This window comes from Bidens hawaiensis, unplaced genomic scaffold (assembly GCF_021521415.1).
Source record: "Bidens hawaiensis isolate Kalapana, Puna unplaced genomic scaffold, B.hawaiensis_p1.1 tig00039114_1, whole genome shotgun sequence".
Taxonomy (NCBI): Eukaryota; Viridiplantae; Streptophyta; class Magnoliopsida; order Asterales; family Asteraceae; genus Bidens; species Bidens hawaiensis.
In genome coordinates this window covers 975-16,687 of record NW_027496883.1, presented here as the reverse complement: position 1 = coordinate 16,687, position 15,713 = coordinate 975, and the positions used below count along the sequence as shown (strand labels likewise).

The 15,713-nt window shown below is 31.8% G+C and overlaps 1 protein-coding gene across 1 annotated transcript; it reads right to left on the bottom strand.

Moving 5' to 3' along the window:
• Nucleotides 1–8,603: 8,603 nt before the first annotated feature.
• LOC143590984 (uncharacterized) lies at nt 8,604–15,078 on the bottom strand. The gene is made up of 6 exons (XM_077071319.1): nt 14,880–15,078; nt 11,577–11,861; nt 11,188–11,322; nt 10,467–10,523; nt 10,252–10,386; nt 8,604–9,035 (listed from the first exon to the last, which is right to left on the bottom strand). Exons 2-6 carry the CDS (start codon nt 11,856–11,858, stop codon nt 8,970–8,972), a joined length of 675 nt encoding a protein of 224 aa, XP_076927434.1. The 5' UTR covers nt 11,859–11,861; nt 14,880–15,078; the 3' UTR covers nt 8,604–8,969.
• Between the last annotated feature and the right edge of the window lie 635 nt (nt 15,079–15,713).

Below are 15,713 nucleotides of genomic sequence, written 5' to 3'. Positions count from 1 at the left end.
GTTTGTGACTATCTTCTTATCATGACAACACACTAAAGCTGATATTGTCTCAGCTGTTTAATTTGATATATGTATGGAGATCTTCTTGCAACTGGATACCGTGGTGGCCGTGTGATTTTGTTACTAACAACACATATATGTTTATATTATTAAATCTGCAAATTGCTAAATGATTTGTTCTTTACTTATTTTAGCAATACCATAAAACTACGTTACCACGACCTGCAAGTGTATTGGTGTGAATTCACGGGATACACCTTATTCTTATTGACTTTCCATTGCTGTTGCTTTAGTTAGTTGACTTTCCATTGCTGTTGATTTAGTTGATGACTCCGTCCTTACTTGGTTCTGTATACTTATTTTATTTGCATTTCAATTGAGTGCAGGAGAAAGAAACTGCAAAAAATATTCTCGAAGATCTGCACTATTGATATTGTTCTGTTGGATACTTGGATACAAGATCGACGCAGATTATTTCTTTGGGGTTGATGTTTGTTAATGAACACTTTCTCATGTTTACTTTCTGAGTACCCGAGCATATAATGCATTTAACGTGTGCCGCGGCAACGCCTGGGTATTTACACTAGTTGAATTTAAATAGTATACACTATACGTTATGGGCGTGAGGGGAAATATATTAAGTTTTGTTGTCTTGTAATTTGGGTACAACTCTTTCATATTAATGTATTTTGAACACTAAAGTTATCGAAAAGGTTTTGTGACGGTCAGAAAATGTTACACTAATACCATGTTAATTGATGTGATAAAAAAACGGATTTTTCATTGGACAGCTGACCTTCAAGAGACTAAAATTAGAAGGTCAGTGAAAGTTGAATTCGAACTTGTGACCTCTACTAAAGAGACCGAGACGCTTATCACGTGTATGTTCTGGTGCTTTTTTCCTAGTTTCTTAAAAAAAGTTTGGAATGCTAAATTTGAGTTATGTCTTTTGGTTATTTGATTATTTTAATTACTGAGTCGACATGTAGGTTTCAATATTTAAAACAGAGCTGCTATAATTTTATACGATTTTCTCTATGCACTTTTAAGTCTTTAACCCATCAATTAGCAACAAAACTAATTTCATTTTGGCCCCCACGGAGTTTACTTATGTACATTTTCTTCTTGAACCTTTATTTAATTGTCAATGCCATAGGACGAACAATTTGGACCAAATTTGTGGCGAAACCCAGCTTGATCACATTACTGTACTATAATATAAATTTAGACCACAAGGGCTCTTTTATATATAAAACTAACTTTCCTTTTTGAAAACAAACTTTATAGTTTGACTTTTACCTTGAATTTTATATCAAACACATATGGAATCTAGACTTTCGACGTAAATGGTTGAAGCCTGGGATGGATCAAGTCTAGAACGTTAGAGAGTCAATGAAGGTGTTTCATAATTTAGAGTGATTGATAATGACCTAGGTTATTGACCGTTAATTAGGGTTATCGATGGTCAGGTTGGGTTGATTATGGTCATTTATGGTTAACTAGAGTCAATGGTGGTCAATTAGGGTAACTAATGGTTAATTGGGGTCAATTAGGGCGACCATGAGCTATTATAGCTCGTAAGATTTGTTAGGATTTGTTTCTCGCTTAGAACGCACAAACAAAAAGTTTTTTTTCTTAAGTATTAAGATTTGTGGAATCAATCTTAATATTATCCCTTGCATCACACAAAGAATTGCAAAACATAATTGATTAAGAACACTTCAAAAAACATAGTTCATCCTCAAGTTGTAACGTATATTACTCATAGAAATTCAAAATGCTGCAAATTGCAAGCACACTCTTACATACTCTCACACACATCGCTTGAGAACCTATTTATACAAGAAGCTCTAAGACCATCACACCGGATAGTAAATCAACATTAAGAAATGTTATATGGTTGTTAGTGGCTAGTTTGGACGGGACACATATGTGTTTGAGCGTGATTTGATCGACAACTGGATCGAAGCGGTTTTTTACCCACACCTACTTGTAGTATAAGACATCATAGTGTGGACCTCTATTGAGGTAGAAACTTAACACTTAGTTTTGATGAAATGACCCCATCCAAAAATTCAAATAGCATATGACACATGAATTGATTCATTGAGTGATAATGTTCTGAAATACAAGGTTCAATCTACAATTTTTTATAAAGCTTAGGTACTTGATTGTTCTCCTCACACCTATTGTTTAAATGGTCAGGAGTGATGTCAAATTCAGAGGCTTCTTAAATTATTACTTTGGTCAAAATTTATATTCATATATTTGGTCAAGATTTTAATCACATGTTCTTATTCTCTAGAAGGCATAAAACAAATAGACTTGTCCGGCCATATACTTACCAATATTTACCTGGTCATTATTATCAATACACATAGACATGTATAAATTCTAACAAATAGATTATTAAAAAAAGGTATTTCACTTATGTTATATACATTACTATCAACTAGCAATTCTAACATCTAATTATTCTAATCCCAAGCGTTTTGCCCACCAATAGATCAAGATTATGTTTTGGGTTATTGGAGTGGACATAAGCTTTGTGATACCGATATACTGAATTACGCCAATGTTTATGTGATTACGTTATGTGTATTTCTTAATCCTTAAGTGTACATTGTTATTGGAATTAGGGTCGATAAGAAATTTCTTCACACACCCGATGACCGAAACATTATGATACCATAAAAATTTCCAGATCTTTATGCAGAGATGACGAGATGTTATGATACTACTCCCGCCTACGCACAATTAACTTCAATCTATCCTTTTCATCAAAAGCTAAAATGTCCAAAACCCGTTGATAGTATTAAGGCCAGACATATCTTATGAACACACCATCTTTATGCCCATTATCGACGTGAGATTCCGCTAAGATATTATGATATTAATCATCACAAATATGATAAAATTATTAGAATTATATTATGTACAAATACATATGAGCCCAAAGCCAATATAAACACTACCTTGCAAGAATACACAAAAATAATGACAGGTTTACTTTAGCGGAATACCATTGTCCCTTTTTTTTCCTTTCAAAATGTTTATTTCAGCGGAAATGTGTAATGTGCTTGGCTCCGATTCAACTTATCTGGACTTGGTTTTGGCACCTATACACATAATATCTAAGATATTATTAACAATCTCAACTATTTTGTCAAAACGTAAGTCCTACTACGCATACCGGAAACTTTGTCAGATCAATAGATGGCTAGAGTTGCCACGATCTCCTACTATAGACTTTTATCGAAGTAGAAATCTAACATAACACCAAATTAACGAAATTACTCGATCCCAAATTCCAATAACGCACATGATTCTTTGAATAATAATGTTCTAAAACTAAATGGTTCAACTTGAAACCTTTGTAAAGCTTAGGTACTTGATTGATGATAAATCAGCTGTAACGGTATCACCTATAAATGTCAGGACTGATGTCAATATTTAGAAGCTTCTAAGTTCTAACACTATTACTTTGGTCAAAAACTTACATTCATATACTATGCTCTGATTAAGATTTTTATCACACGTTTTTATTTTTCTAGAAGACATAAAATAAAATAAAGATAAAACATAAAAAAATGTTGTAAAACAACGACCTATTAGCAAGATCCATACACATATAGAGAAGATAAATATAAAGAAGATTGATTCTTATTGATGTCTATATCCAAATACAAGATGCCTTTATATAAGAACTTATACATTAATAAAGGATAATGAATAGATGGTGGTTATGCATTTGGAGAGTCACTCTAATAATAATGGTTCATAACACTCCCCCTTGATTATCCACATAATGGAATACGCTTGGTAATGTTGCCTCATTAAAAATCTTGCTAGGAAAACCCATTGGGACAAAACCATAGCTAAGGAAAAAAGAGTGCAACGCGTATAATACTCCCCCTCATTTATACATCCTTTAAATGATGGGTTTTAACCTTCACGAAAGTTTGACTAAATCTTTTGTAGTTAATGATTCACCGCTTGATCTTGTCGTGCAAAGTTTCTAATTTCGAGCAACGTTGTACTATCTTCATGGATGACTTGTACTTCCTCTTCTTGTAAATAAATGACATGAAATCCACGAATTTGCTATATTATATTCCCAGCATTGATACAACTAACCAAACCTTTTTTATGGGTTAGTAAAATATAAACTTATATATTTCATACCTGCATATATCAAAATATTATGTTTAACTCATTTCGATGCTCATCACTAAAACAAATTATATATTGTCAATAAATATAAATATAATATATATAGTTGTGTATAACTAGCAAGAATTATTGCATCAATTATGATAAAATATGGTGTACTTCTTGACTAAGAATTTTTATTGATAATAAGGATAATTTGTTCTATATGAGATGAACATTATCCGTATTAAAATGTTTCAACATCTTCTAGATGAAATTTGATTGATATAAAAATATCATTACTCAAGTGCTCAACCCGCATACCATCTCTTTACGAGATACAATGCAATCATCACATGATATTGTTGATTTAATATTAAAATATTCAACACATGGATCGATTACATCATATTGATACCTCTTTTCAACAAGATATCACCGAGTTGATATTATCATTTCTTACTCGGTTTTTGTAGTCCACATATAGAACTTTTCATTTCATATAATAAATTTCTAGAAATTTTAATTTAAATGCTTCATGCACGTCTAATATGTCATTGACTTCCTTTCTTGTTGACTAATCATGTATACAACATACTAGTTAAGAGATTTTACAATCTGTCATGGACTTCTTTCCATTTTGACCAATCATATATACAAATTTACTCTTCAAGAGTTTGGCACATAAACTTTATCTGTTAGCACATTCATTTCTATGTCATATTTAAAGATGTCATCAAGAATTATTTTAATTTCATTCCATATTGTACAATTCTTGTACATAGTTTATTCAATATCATCATATGCTTATTAATGCATAGGAATTACATCCTTAATATGCTTATTTTTAACCAATAAATCGTGTTAGGAAACTCACCAGGAGTTCCATATATATTCCATTTATCAATGTATACAAGAATAATATGTACTCGGAGCAATCATATCGTTCTTGAGAACTTATTTTACATGATTTGATAATTCAAATCCTTCATAGATTTTCTTGTAAATCTCAGTATCAACTGAATAACAATATTTATTGAACGCATATCAATTCCCTTTTTGTATTACCAGACTGTTTAGTTATCGGAAAGTCATTGCTTCCACCACTGGAGAATGTGTCTTCTCATAATTAATCATGGGTCTTTGCAAAAATTCTTATGCCATCAATTTTGCAAATCACTTGATAAATATTCATATTAATATACAATACCCGTTTGTTTCTAACACATTTTACAACTTTAGTTGTACGGACTGTTGGTCCAACATACTTTCCGTTATTTATAGAATTCAATTCTGCCATGTTTGTGTCTTTCCACTTTGGCTAATTATTTTTATATCTCATTTATCGGCAGAACGTAGTTCTTGATCCTCAACGTTTTCATTATTTCAAGCTCTATACAAAATTATCAACGACGTCGATTTTTTTCGATTCAATACCTATCTAGACATGATATAATTTTATTGAAATCTCTTTTATTTTCAGGTACCCGAGGTTCTTCTGGAACCATCATGTCTATCGTCTCTTAAAGAGAATCTTTCATTATACCTTGACTTGACCATTTTCATTACTTGCTCCATTTTCGAGGAATTTTATTCTTTGAACCGAATAATCTATCACGCTTCAGGCGTTTCATAGAATCATCACCAATGTATGGTTGTACTTTCAATAACATTAATTGGAGCACTAGCAGTTGTTATATGTGACTTAGCTAGTCACTATATTTAGGTCAGTGAATGCATCTGGTAGTTAATTCGCTAATTCTTGTAAATGAATTATCTTTTTAACTTCTTGTTTGCAGTTTTTAACTTGAGGATCAATATAATGATAATTCATTACAACTTTTTAATTTTCCAACTGCTTATTTCCCCCCTCATGTTGGAAATATTATTTTGTTTAAGTAAAATCAATATTGAGTCGTAAACAAATCCCACTCTAAATACATAATTATTAATAATTTTCTATATCCAACATATATTCCCAACCTTCCTTGATGTCTCATATATGTGCAATGTGGTGGAGTAATTGCAATGTGTTATGCACTTTTAAAAACTATAAATAGGAAATATTTGATACCTGATCGAAAACCAATTGTAATGGGGATGAAGTATTACAACTTATTGGCCTTATGTGAATTAATATTACCTTGTGTAAAAACACATGTTCCAACAAACAAATATGAACTTTTGCTCTCAAGATTATTGGTTTTGCAATCAATCATAGACGTTTGATCATCTTCATCGACAAAAATAAAACACTTATTCCAATAATCATTAGTAATATGGGAATTAAGATCACCTCTAGAATAGTGTGCTTGCTATTAGCTAAGTCACAAGTCACGCAAACTTCAGGTTGCGAATTTGATAACCATTTAGACGATGCATCGATTTAAAAACACTAAATGGTATCATGTCAGGAGATACATATCCTTTTATCATTTTCATAGTATATTAGAGATTTAAATCCAACTTAGTTGGTTAACAATTACTTACCCTTGAGAGCAAACATTGTATGTTTAATTACCATGAAGAATCTTCTAGTTCTTCAATAAATTCACATCATCAATGACTTGGAATGGTCAAACCGGTCAAGCCAATATATTAAACAATCATGATCCATAAATTTATGTATTATGATCATGTATGCTTTAGTTTAACTCGTGTTTGTTCAATACACCACAAAAAAAATACGAGAGAATAATTTATCATCATTTTAAACATTCATGTTAAAACACATTTCCCGTGTTTGATTCTCGTATAATCACTATCGTGTCACTTCTTGTGGTCAATAGTAACATGGTTGATCTCGTTATCAACACAAGGGTTATTATAATGTCCTCAATTACCAATATCATGACCTTTATCACCGATCATTTTATACTCATCACATTATTAACATAGTTGATCTCATTATTAACATGGCATCATAACAATTTATTCAATTACCATGATCACAGAGTTTACCGGATCATTATATCTTCACATTCACTTCAAAGAATGGGTTATTAACTAGATAACTTTCAAGGTGTTATCATTACAATTTCCTTAGTTATGATGAAAATCTTTACTCTGATCAGTCTATCATCACATTCATTTCAGGGAATGGATTAGCACCACACAACTTTCATGGTGGGCGTTTTCTTTGTGCTCATTTCAAACCTCATATATATTCTTTAACAATCTTACTACTTCAAGAGTATATTTGAGGTTAGTCAATGGAAATTGTATTATTCACAACTTGTATAAATAATCTTCTTCCTATTATATAACATCAATTGAGAAGAAGTTATATGCCAGAATCATTGAGATTTTAGCGATCCAAAATCTTACAACTTCCATAAATTTATAATAAGTTTTATTGAGTTTGGTACATCGGTGTAATATTATAACTCTTGATCACAATTCAAGCATGTTTATATCATGTGATCATATACCACAACTTTGGTCATTTATTTAATATTGAATTGCGGTGAATATTCATTTATAATATGGCACCCAAAGTGTCAAAATTTCATAAAATTCATTCTTAGTTTATAGATAGTCGTAAGATTTTATTCTTATATACCTTACAGGATTCGGTTGTATAACTACTTCTCAGTTTATATCATGTTTTAATTTAGTGAAAATAGATTAATTGCATGTGGATAACAAATGATGTCCAATAACTCAAGTTATTTATTTAAAGTACATTATTATTAAAAGCGTATTTTATATGGTAGTGTATTATAATAATGAAAATGTGTATATTATTTGTTGTTGGAAATGTATATGAATTCTAGTTGTTATACATTAATGGGTAAATCAAATAAATGATCAAAGTCGTGGTATATGATCACATGATATAAACATGTTTGAGATGATAAAGATAAAGAAGATTGATTTTTATTGATGTCTATAACCAAATACAAGATGCCTTTGTATAAGAACTTATACATTAATCATTAATAAAGGATAATGAAGAGAAACTCTAATAATAATGGTTTGGTTCATAACAAAAAGAGAAATTTTGTCCATACACTTTATTGAAATTTTACATAGTCATCTATGTCGGCAAAAGATATATAAATGAATTAGTTTAATGTTGTGCTATATACATCACTACAGTGATAGTTGCATATTTAATAGCTTACATTAATCAATATTATTTGTATCATCCATTAATATGTCATAAAAAACCTCCTACATCCTATGCTCAAAGCATGATAAAGAATTTTGGATCCGTCACTATGAGACTCCTCGCTAGAGACTTATGTGAAGATGACTCGCACGGTCCCACCTAAGCACGTCTAACTGCGCAAAGCTTTCCTATTCGTCAAGACCCAAAATACCCAAAACGAATTGATAGTATTTAAGATCTAAGCCTTATGAACCCACTATCTCTTTTGTCTATAACCGATGTGAGATTCTGCTAAGGCATTACGATAGTAATCAACACATTTATAGAATTCATTATCCTTAGAATTATCTTACGCAAGTCCAACACCAAGTCAATCCCTACCTTGTAAGAATACACAAAAGAGAAAAACGACGAGTTTACACATTACATGTTTAAAAAAGAAAAAAAGATGAGTTTACACATTACGTATTGCGGAAATATGTACTATTATCAAACTTGTGGCAACCGCATCACTTAAATTGAACAAGAGATACCAGACATTAGTTACAAAGAATATGACATAATCACATTGCTTTTTTACCTTAGATTTTGAAACCTAGAAAGATGTTGAGGAAAATATATAAACATCATCCCTTGGTTACCTTTTATACTTCTGGCTTTCGGGATCTCGCTAGATTCATGTATGACTTATTTAGCATGTTACCTACTTGTATATCCATTCATTTGTGCGCCCTCCCGATTCATCCATGTCTATAAATATGCTGACCGCCTGCACGATGACAAGGCTTGTTTTATGTTGTGTGGCGTAAGTATAAAATGGTCAAGTAAAATGTTAACGAGCATTTGCGCGTTTACAAGTTGAAAACAATTTGTCCCGGTATAGTGAAACTAGTTTGATTGTGTAATTATATGTAAAGATAAAAATAATCAGAATTTGCCAAACACTGAAACAAATGGATTAATAAAGCGAGGCTTTTTGATTAATAAAGTGATTTATGGCCCTTAAAGCGAGGCTTTTTGATTAATAAAGTTTACACGTTTATATTTTACCTTTTTAATATAAATTTATTTTTTTGGTTTTTTTTATGTAATATATTTAAAATTAGTTCAGTTAAGACTATTTAAAACCTATAATAAGTCTATCAACTAAAAATCAGTTTAGTTAAAACTATATCTATAACAATATATTCGCTGTAGTAGCTAATAGCTTTACACTCGAGGTGGCGGTTTCAACTCTTAAAACCCAATTAAGAGTAAAATCGCTCAATTTGGGTTGTACTGTGATAACGGGTCAAAATGCAAATATTAGCTAAAAGAAAAATGGATCAAACTGGTTAAGCAGTCAATAATTGCCTAATACTTAAAATCTTTTTTAAAGGTACTTATACTATTATTATGATAATATAGTTATTGTAATCTTATATTCACAAAGAGACACAAAAAAAAAAGCAATGTTGCAAAAGTCGCTAGGCGGTCCCTAGGCGGCCGACCCCCTTGGAGGGAGTACTCGGAGTACTCGGGGAGTACTCGGACATGATAAATATAAAGAGAATTAATTTATGGGTAATATATATATATTTCAAATATCATAAGTTTACTAATATTTATAACAAAATAAATGAATATCAAGAGAAAATACATTTTTTTAACACTAAATTATTCTAAAAAATGTTAATCATTAATTAAAAATAATGATATTCGTTCTTTAATATTATAGAAATACGAATTATGTTGTATTTTTTAAGTCAAAATAGACCCAAGTTAACTGACTAGATGTGATTTAGGCTAATGTTGACCACCTTTGACCAATTTTTAGTAACTAGGCGGAGTTAAAGAAACTCCCCTCGGCACCATACCTTGTAGCAAGTACTTGGAGAGTACTCGGCCTTGTAGACCTACTTTTACAACATTGAAAAAAAGTGTTGGCAGGGTGGCCCGATCCAGCCCATTTTGACCCACACACATGATATAGAAAATAAACGTACCTTTCCGATTCGAGGCCGTTCTTTCACCTTTTCCAGGCTGTTTCGAATATGAGAGACAGCTCCCCAGCATTTCAATGTATTTGCCACGTCATCAAGCCTCAACAAGTACTCTTCTTCAGTCAGAGGAAAGGACCTCTGCAACACAAATTAATAAACAAAATATCCTAGCTCAATGTTTGGAACCATTAACTTCAATTTCAAAAGATATAGCTTACCTGCTCCATGTACTTCCACATGACATTCATTGCAAGTAGATTTTTACCCATGAAATCCTGCACCAAATTGAAGCAATAAGTTTCTTTTTATGTAACCGTGAGAACCCTATAGGCTATAGGTAAACTCACGGGACCGACCAATACCTTGCTAAGGGGGTTAAAAAGCAATAAACCAGTGAAGTGGGATTCAAACCTAAGACCTATGCTAGAGGGGGTCAGGCTCTAACCACTAAGCATGTAAACGCACTGAACGTTCAGTGAACCGTTCGTTGGAAGTTCGCTTGTTTAATAAACGAACGAAAATGAGCAAAAAATCTTTTGTTGATTTAGTTAAACGAACAAACATGCATGCCTCGTTCATTCATCTATGTTCATGAATGTTCGGTTACGTCTGTTCATTTACGTTCATTAATGTTTGTTAGTTTACGTTTGTTTAAGTTCGTTAATATATTCATTTAAATTTTTTACGCCCATTACAATTCAGTCTAGTTCCAATAACTTTTTAGCTCAGTTATGTTTGTTCGTTTAATTGTTCGTGTCCGATCGTTTGTTTGGTTAAAAGATAAACGGACAAACACGAACATCGTTCGGTTTGTTTACAGGTCTACTTATCACTACTTCACCCCCATATAGGTTTTAGTAGTAACTTCAAGGGTGATGAAATAAGAATGATAAATATCAAATCCTAGAACTAAAGAAAGAATACAAATACAGCTTGTACCTTCTTTATAAGTTGAACATCATAGGATCGTCCATATTTCTTCCTAATAAGTGTTGCCAAATCAATACCAGAAAAAGCAGAATCGTCTGCGCCGATAAGTCTTTCTAGATTCTCTCTTAGGAGTTCATTGTTAACCTGTAAACCTATAGGTCAATCTTTGCAGCTAAGATGCAATATCTATGTATGCATGTCTATCATATAACACAGAAATAAACAATTAACATGGTGCATAAAACAAACTCTATAAGAATAGGTATATTATATTCTATGCCTGATAATAGTATTCTCATGCCCTCAAAGTTACAAAAGATCTCAACCATCTGTTTATAATGTGAAATTATTTTTAGAGGCTATAAAAAGTGATAGAAAATATATACAGATATACTTACTGATTCAGGTTCACTATCAGAAGACTCATCTTCATTTGCACTGTCATCAGAATCGTTTCTTTTTGCATCATCATCCATCTTACTAGAGCAAATATGATGCCAACGTTTACCTATACAAGAACCATGTACAACGTACTGCCTCTGGAAAATTACTGATTTACTGCCAGAAGGACCTAAGCCTGAATCACTCAAGCATGGTAAATTACGATTCTGTCCTCTCGAAACATACTCATGACCTCCAAATGACCATGTACAAGGAAGACTGGCCTGAACGCCTACCATATTCTGCAAACAACATCATGGATTATTCATCATGTTCTAGTGAAATTTAAAGGTGATAAAAACATTCATATAACTTTAATCTCAATATTAGATAAAACATTTAACTTTCATGGTTTATAGACCATATTCCAAAGGTTAATATCATAATAAAACTATGCATAAAAAGCCACACAGTCCAGTTTTGGTATATTAAATTCCCTAAACTTGTTTAGAATGCAAGTATTTGAGGAACTATGATAAATGTCGGCTACTAGCACACTCGGTATTTATGTGGAGGCTACGTAAATGGTTCTTTTGTTGACGTAGATGTTACATAAATTCTTTTGTTGACGTGGAACACTTTATATACAAATTTATACCATCTTATATGATCAAAAAATCATCAACATCAACAATTTTGCACATTGTGAATGTCAATTTTTCAAATTTGGCCTGTTTAAGACGTAATTAGTCATTACTATTGGTTTGAATTACACAAGTGCTTGTAATTTAGACAATTTTATAGACTTTTATATACCAAAATAAAGTGGACTGCGTTCAACATGATAAAATATGTTGATCTTTTTTATGGTTTTAACAATTTACCAAATCCCAAAAATGGCCAAAATTTACATGATTTTAATGTCATTTGGAAGATGAAAATATGGTATTAACTCTTTACCAAATCCCAAAAATTACATGATTTTACTGTCATTTGGAAGATGAAAAAGTTTATTAGCAGTGAATCATTTTAGAGTTCAGCTGCAAAAGAACCAAAAGTAGCCTCTGACTATCTGAGTGAGGGATGGTCGTTTACATATATCATAACATAGTGAACTACTTCTGTAAATTTCCATTTTATATCAACTTTGGAACTTTGGAGACTAAATCTGTAACATTCGACCTACGTCAAAATTAATATCCACATTCCAAGCAGATAACAGTGTCATAATTCATCAAACCATAACTTTTATCCTATTCACACATTCTTCCACATTCTCTTGGGCAAAATTACCTTAGAAAACCTAGTGATGGATTATCCTATCATACATCAGATTCAACCTTAAAGTAGTTTTTGAGTTTGTAAATTCCACCTCCAATTCAAAACAATCTCGAATTCTCACACCACACCTAGCAGTTTTCGGACCCAAAATCTACACGGAATACACTGTGTACTCAACACAAGCATTTGCCTATTGCAATTAAGCGGTCACCATTTTTTCTTAAGTAATCAGTTAACCTAATTTTAATTTCTCGATTAAGCGTCTTCATTCACTTGCCACCATCTATACACGCACTATAAACATAACTTTATTCTACTCAAATATTCTTCCACATTCTCTCAAGGCAAAATTACCTTCGAAAACCTAGTAATAGATTATCCTAGGATACATCAAATTCAACCTAAAAGTGACTACGAAAATTCCGCCTCCAATTCAAAACAAACCTATACCTAGCAGTTTTCAGATCCAAAATCTACACAAGCATTTGACTATAGCAATAAAGCGGTACGTAATCAGTTAACCTGATTCCTAGTTTCTCAGTTAAGCGCCCTCATTCACTTGCAAACACCTATAAACATTCTACTTCTTCAAAATGAAAAGTAATAAGTTAACCTAACTCCTAATTTCTAGATTACGTGCCTTCATTCACTTGCTAGCATCCACTATGAACATTCAATTTCTACCGAACTAAAAAATAACCAGTTAACCTAACTCCAAATTTCTCAATTAACACCTTCATTCACTTGCTAACATCTACAAACATTCGTTTTCTTCAGAATAAACAGTAATCAGCTAGCCAAACCCCTAAGTCCTCGATTAAGCGCCTTCATTCACTTGCTAACATACTATAAACATATGATTTCTACCGAACCTAGAGTAAACAGTTGGCCTAACTCCTAATCTCTCGATTAACCACCATCATTCACTTACTAACATACCTACAAACATTCAATTTCTTTGGAACTAAATTAATCAGTTAACGTAACTCCTGACTTCTCGATTATAACATCTATAAACATCCATTTTCTTCAGAATAAAAAGTAATCAGTTAACCTAACTCTTAATTTCTCGATTAAGTGCCTTCATTCACTTGTTAATATACACTATAGGGATTCAATTTCTTCATATGAAAAGTAATCAATTAAGCTAACTTCTAATTTCTCGATTAAGCGCATCCACACAGTTAACCTAACTCCTAATTTCTTGATTAAGCACATTCATTCACTTGCTAACATATGAAAAGTAATCAGTTAACCTAACTCCTAATTCCTCGATTAAACACCTTTATTCACTTGCTAGCATACACTATAAACATACAAGTATACAACTTCTTCAAAATGAAAATATATCAACTAACCAAACTCCTAGTTAATCGATTAAGCACATTCATTCACTTGCTAACATATAAAAAGTAATCAGTTAACCTGACTCCTAAGTCCTCGAATAAGCACCTTCATTCACTTGCTAGCACCTATAAACAATCAATTCCTTCATAATGAAAAATAATCAGTTAACCTAACTCCTAATATCCCAATTAAGCGTATTCATTCACTTGCTAACATACAGTATAAACATTCGATTCAGAATGAAAAGCAATCAGTTAACCTAACTCCTGATTTCTCGATTATAACATCTATAAACATTCGATTTCTTCAAAATGAAAAGCAATCAATTAACCTAACTCCTAGTTTCTCAATTAAGCACCTTCATACAGTTAACCTAACTCCTAATTTCTCGATTAAGCGCATTCATTCACTTGCTAACATATGAAAACTAAACAGTTAACCTAACTCCTAATTTCTCGATTAATCACCTCCATTCACTTCTAACATACATTATTAACATTCGATTTCTTCAAAATGAAAAGTAATCAGTTAACCTAACTCCTAACTTCTCTCGATTAATCAATCACCTTCATTCACTCGCTAACATGTATAAACATTCGATATAACACAATTATCTTCAACAAAATCGATTAACACAGATTTAAAATCAATACGAACATAATTTAGAGCAGTATGTTGAGAACGAAGCTTACCGGAGGTCAATAAACTGAACGGAAAACTGAATCGAGAGTACGGAGGTGAATGAACGGAAGAAGGATATATATATGTATATGTGGTGAAGGTGTCAAGTGATCATAACCGTTAATATCACTAACTACTATTTGCGTCACGCAATCGGTTAATCTGTGGCTTGCACGTTAAAACTGTTAACATTGGGTTCGGTTTAGTTCGGTTTGGTTTAGGATGGTTTTGAGCTAAACCTGAACAAATAACTGAAACTTTTGTTTTTGATTTTTGAAAATTGTTCGGTTTTGATTTTTTTAGTTTCGGATTTTCTGTTTGAGTTCAATTTGATTTTTTAGTTTTGCTATTTGAGCTTGAAAATTTTGTTGGTTAATAACTAATTGAGTGTTATATATGTGTACTAAATTATAAATTATTTGAGTTATATATCCAATTTTTTTTATAATAATTTAATTTGGTGTGATTTGGTTTTTCGAATATTGTTATATACACAAGAAAAACTATTGTAAGTTTGGTTTTTATAAGAACAAAGAATTAAACCCTTGGTTTTTTATTGATTCGGCTTTCCGATTTTGAATTTATTTTTATATATTCTTTTTGTTGCATACACACCCCTAATAAATACTTTTGTAAAAAATATGCTAATGAGTATTTATAATGATTAAAAAACAAAAGGGAACATCAAGGGTCTTTGGCCTAGTGGTATAAGGTAGTGGGTGGTAGTGTTTTTATACAAATGGTGAGAGTTCAAGTCTTGTGGTTGACATAAAGATGCATGACTTAAACTTTTACCACTTGTATGAGAACAATATTATTCATTACTGGTTATACCATTACCAAAA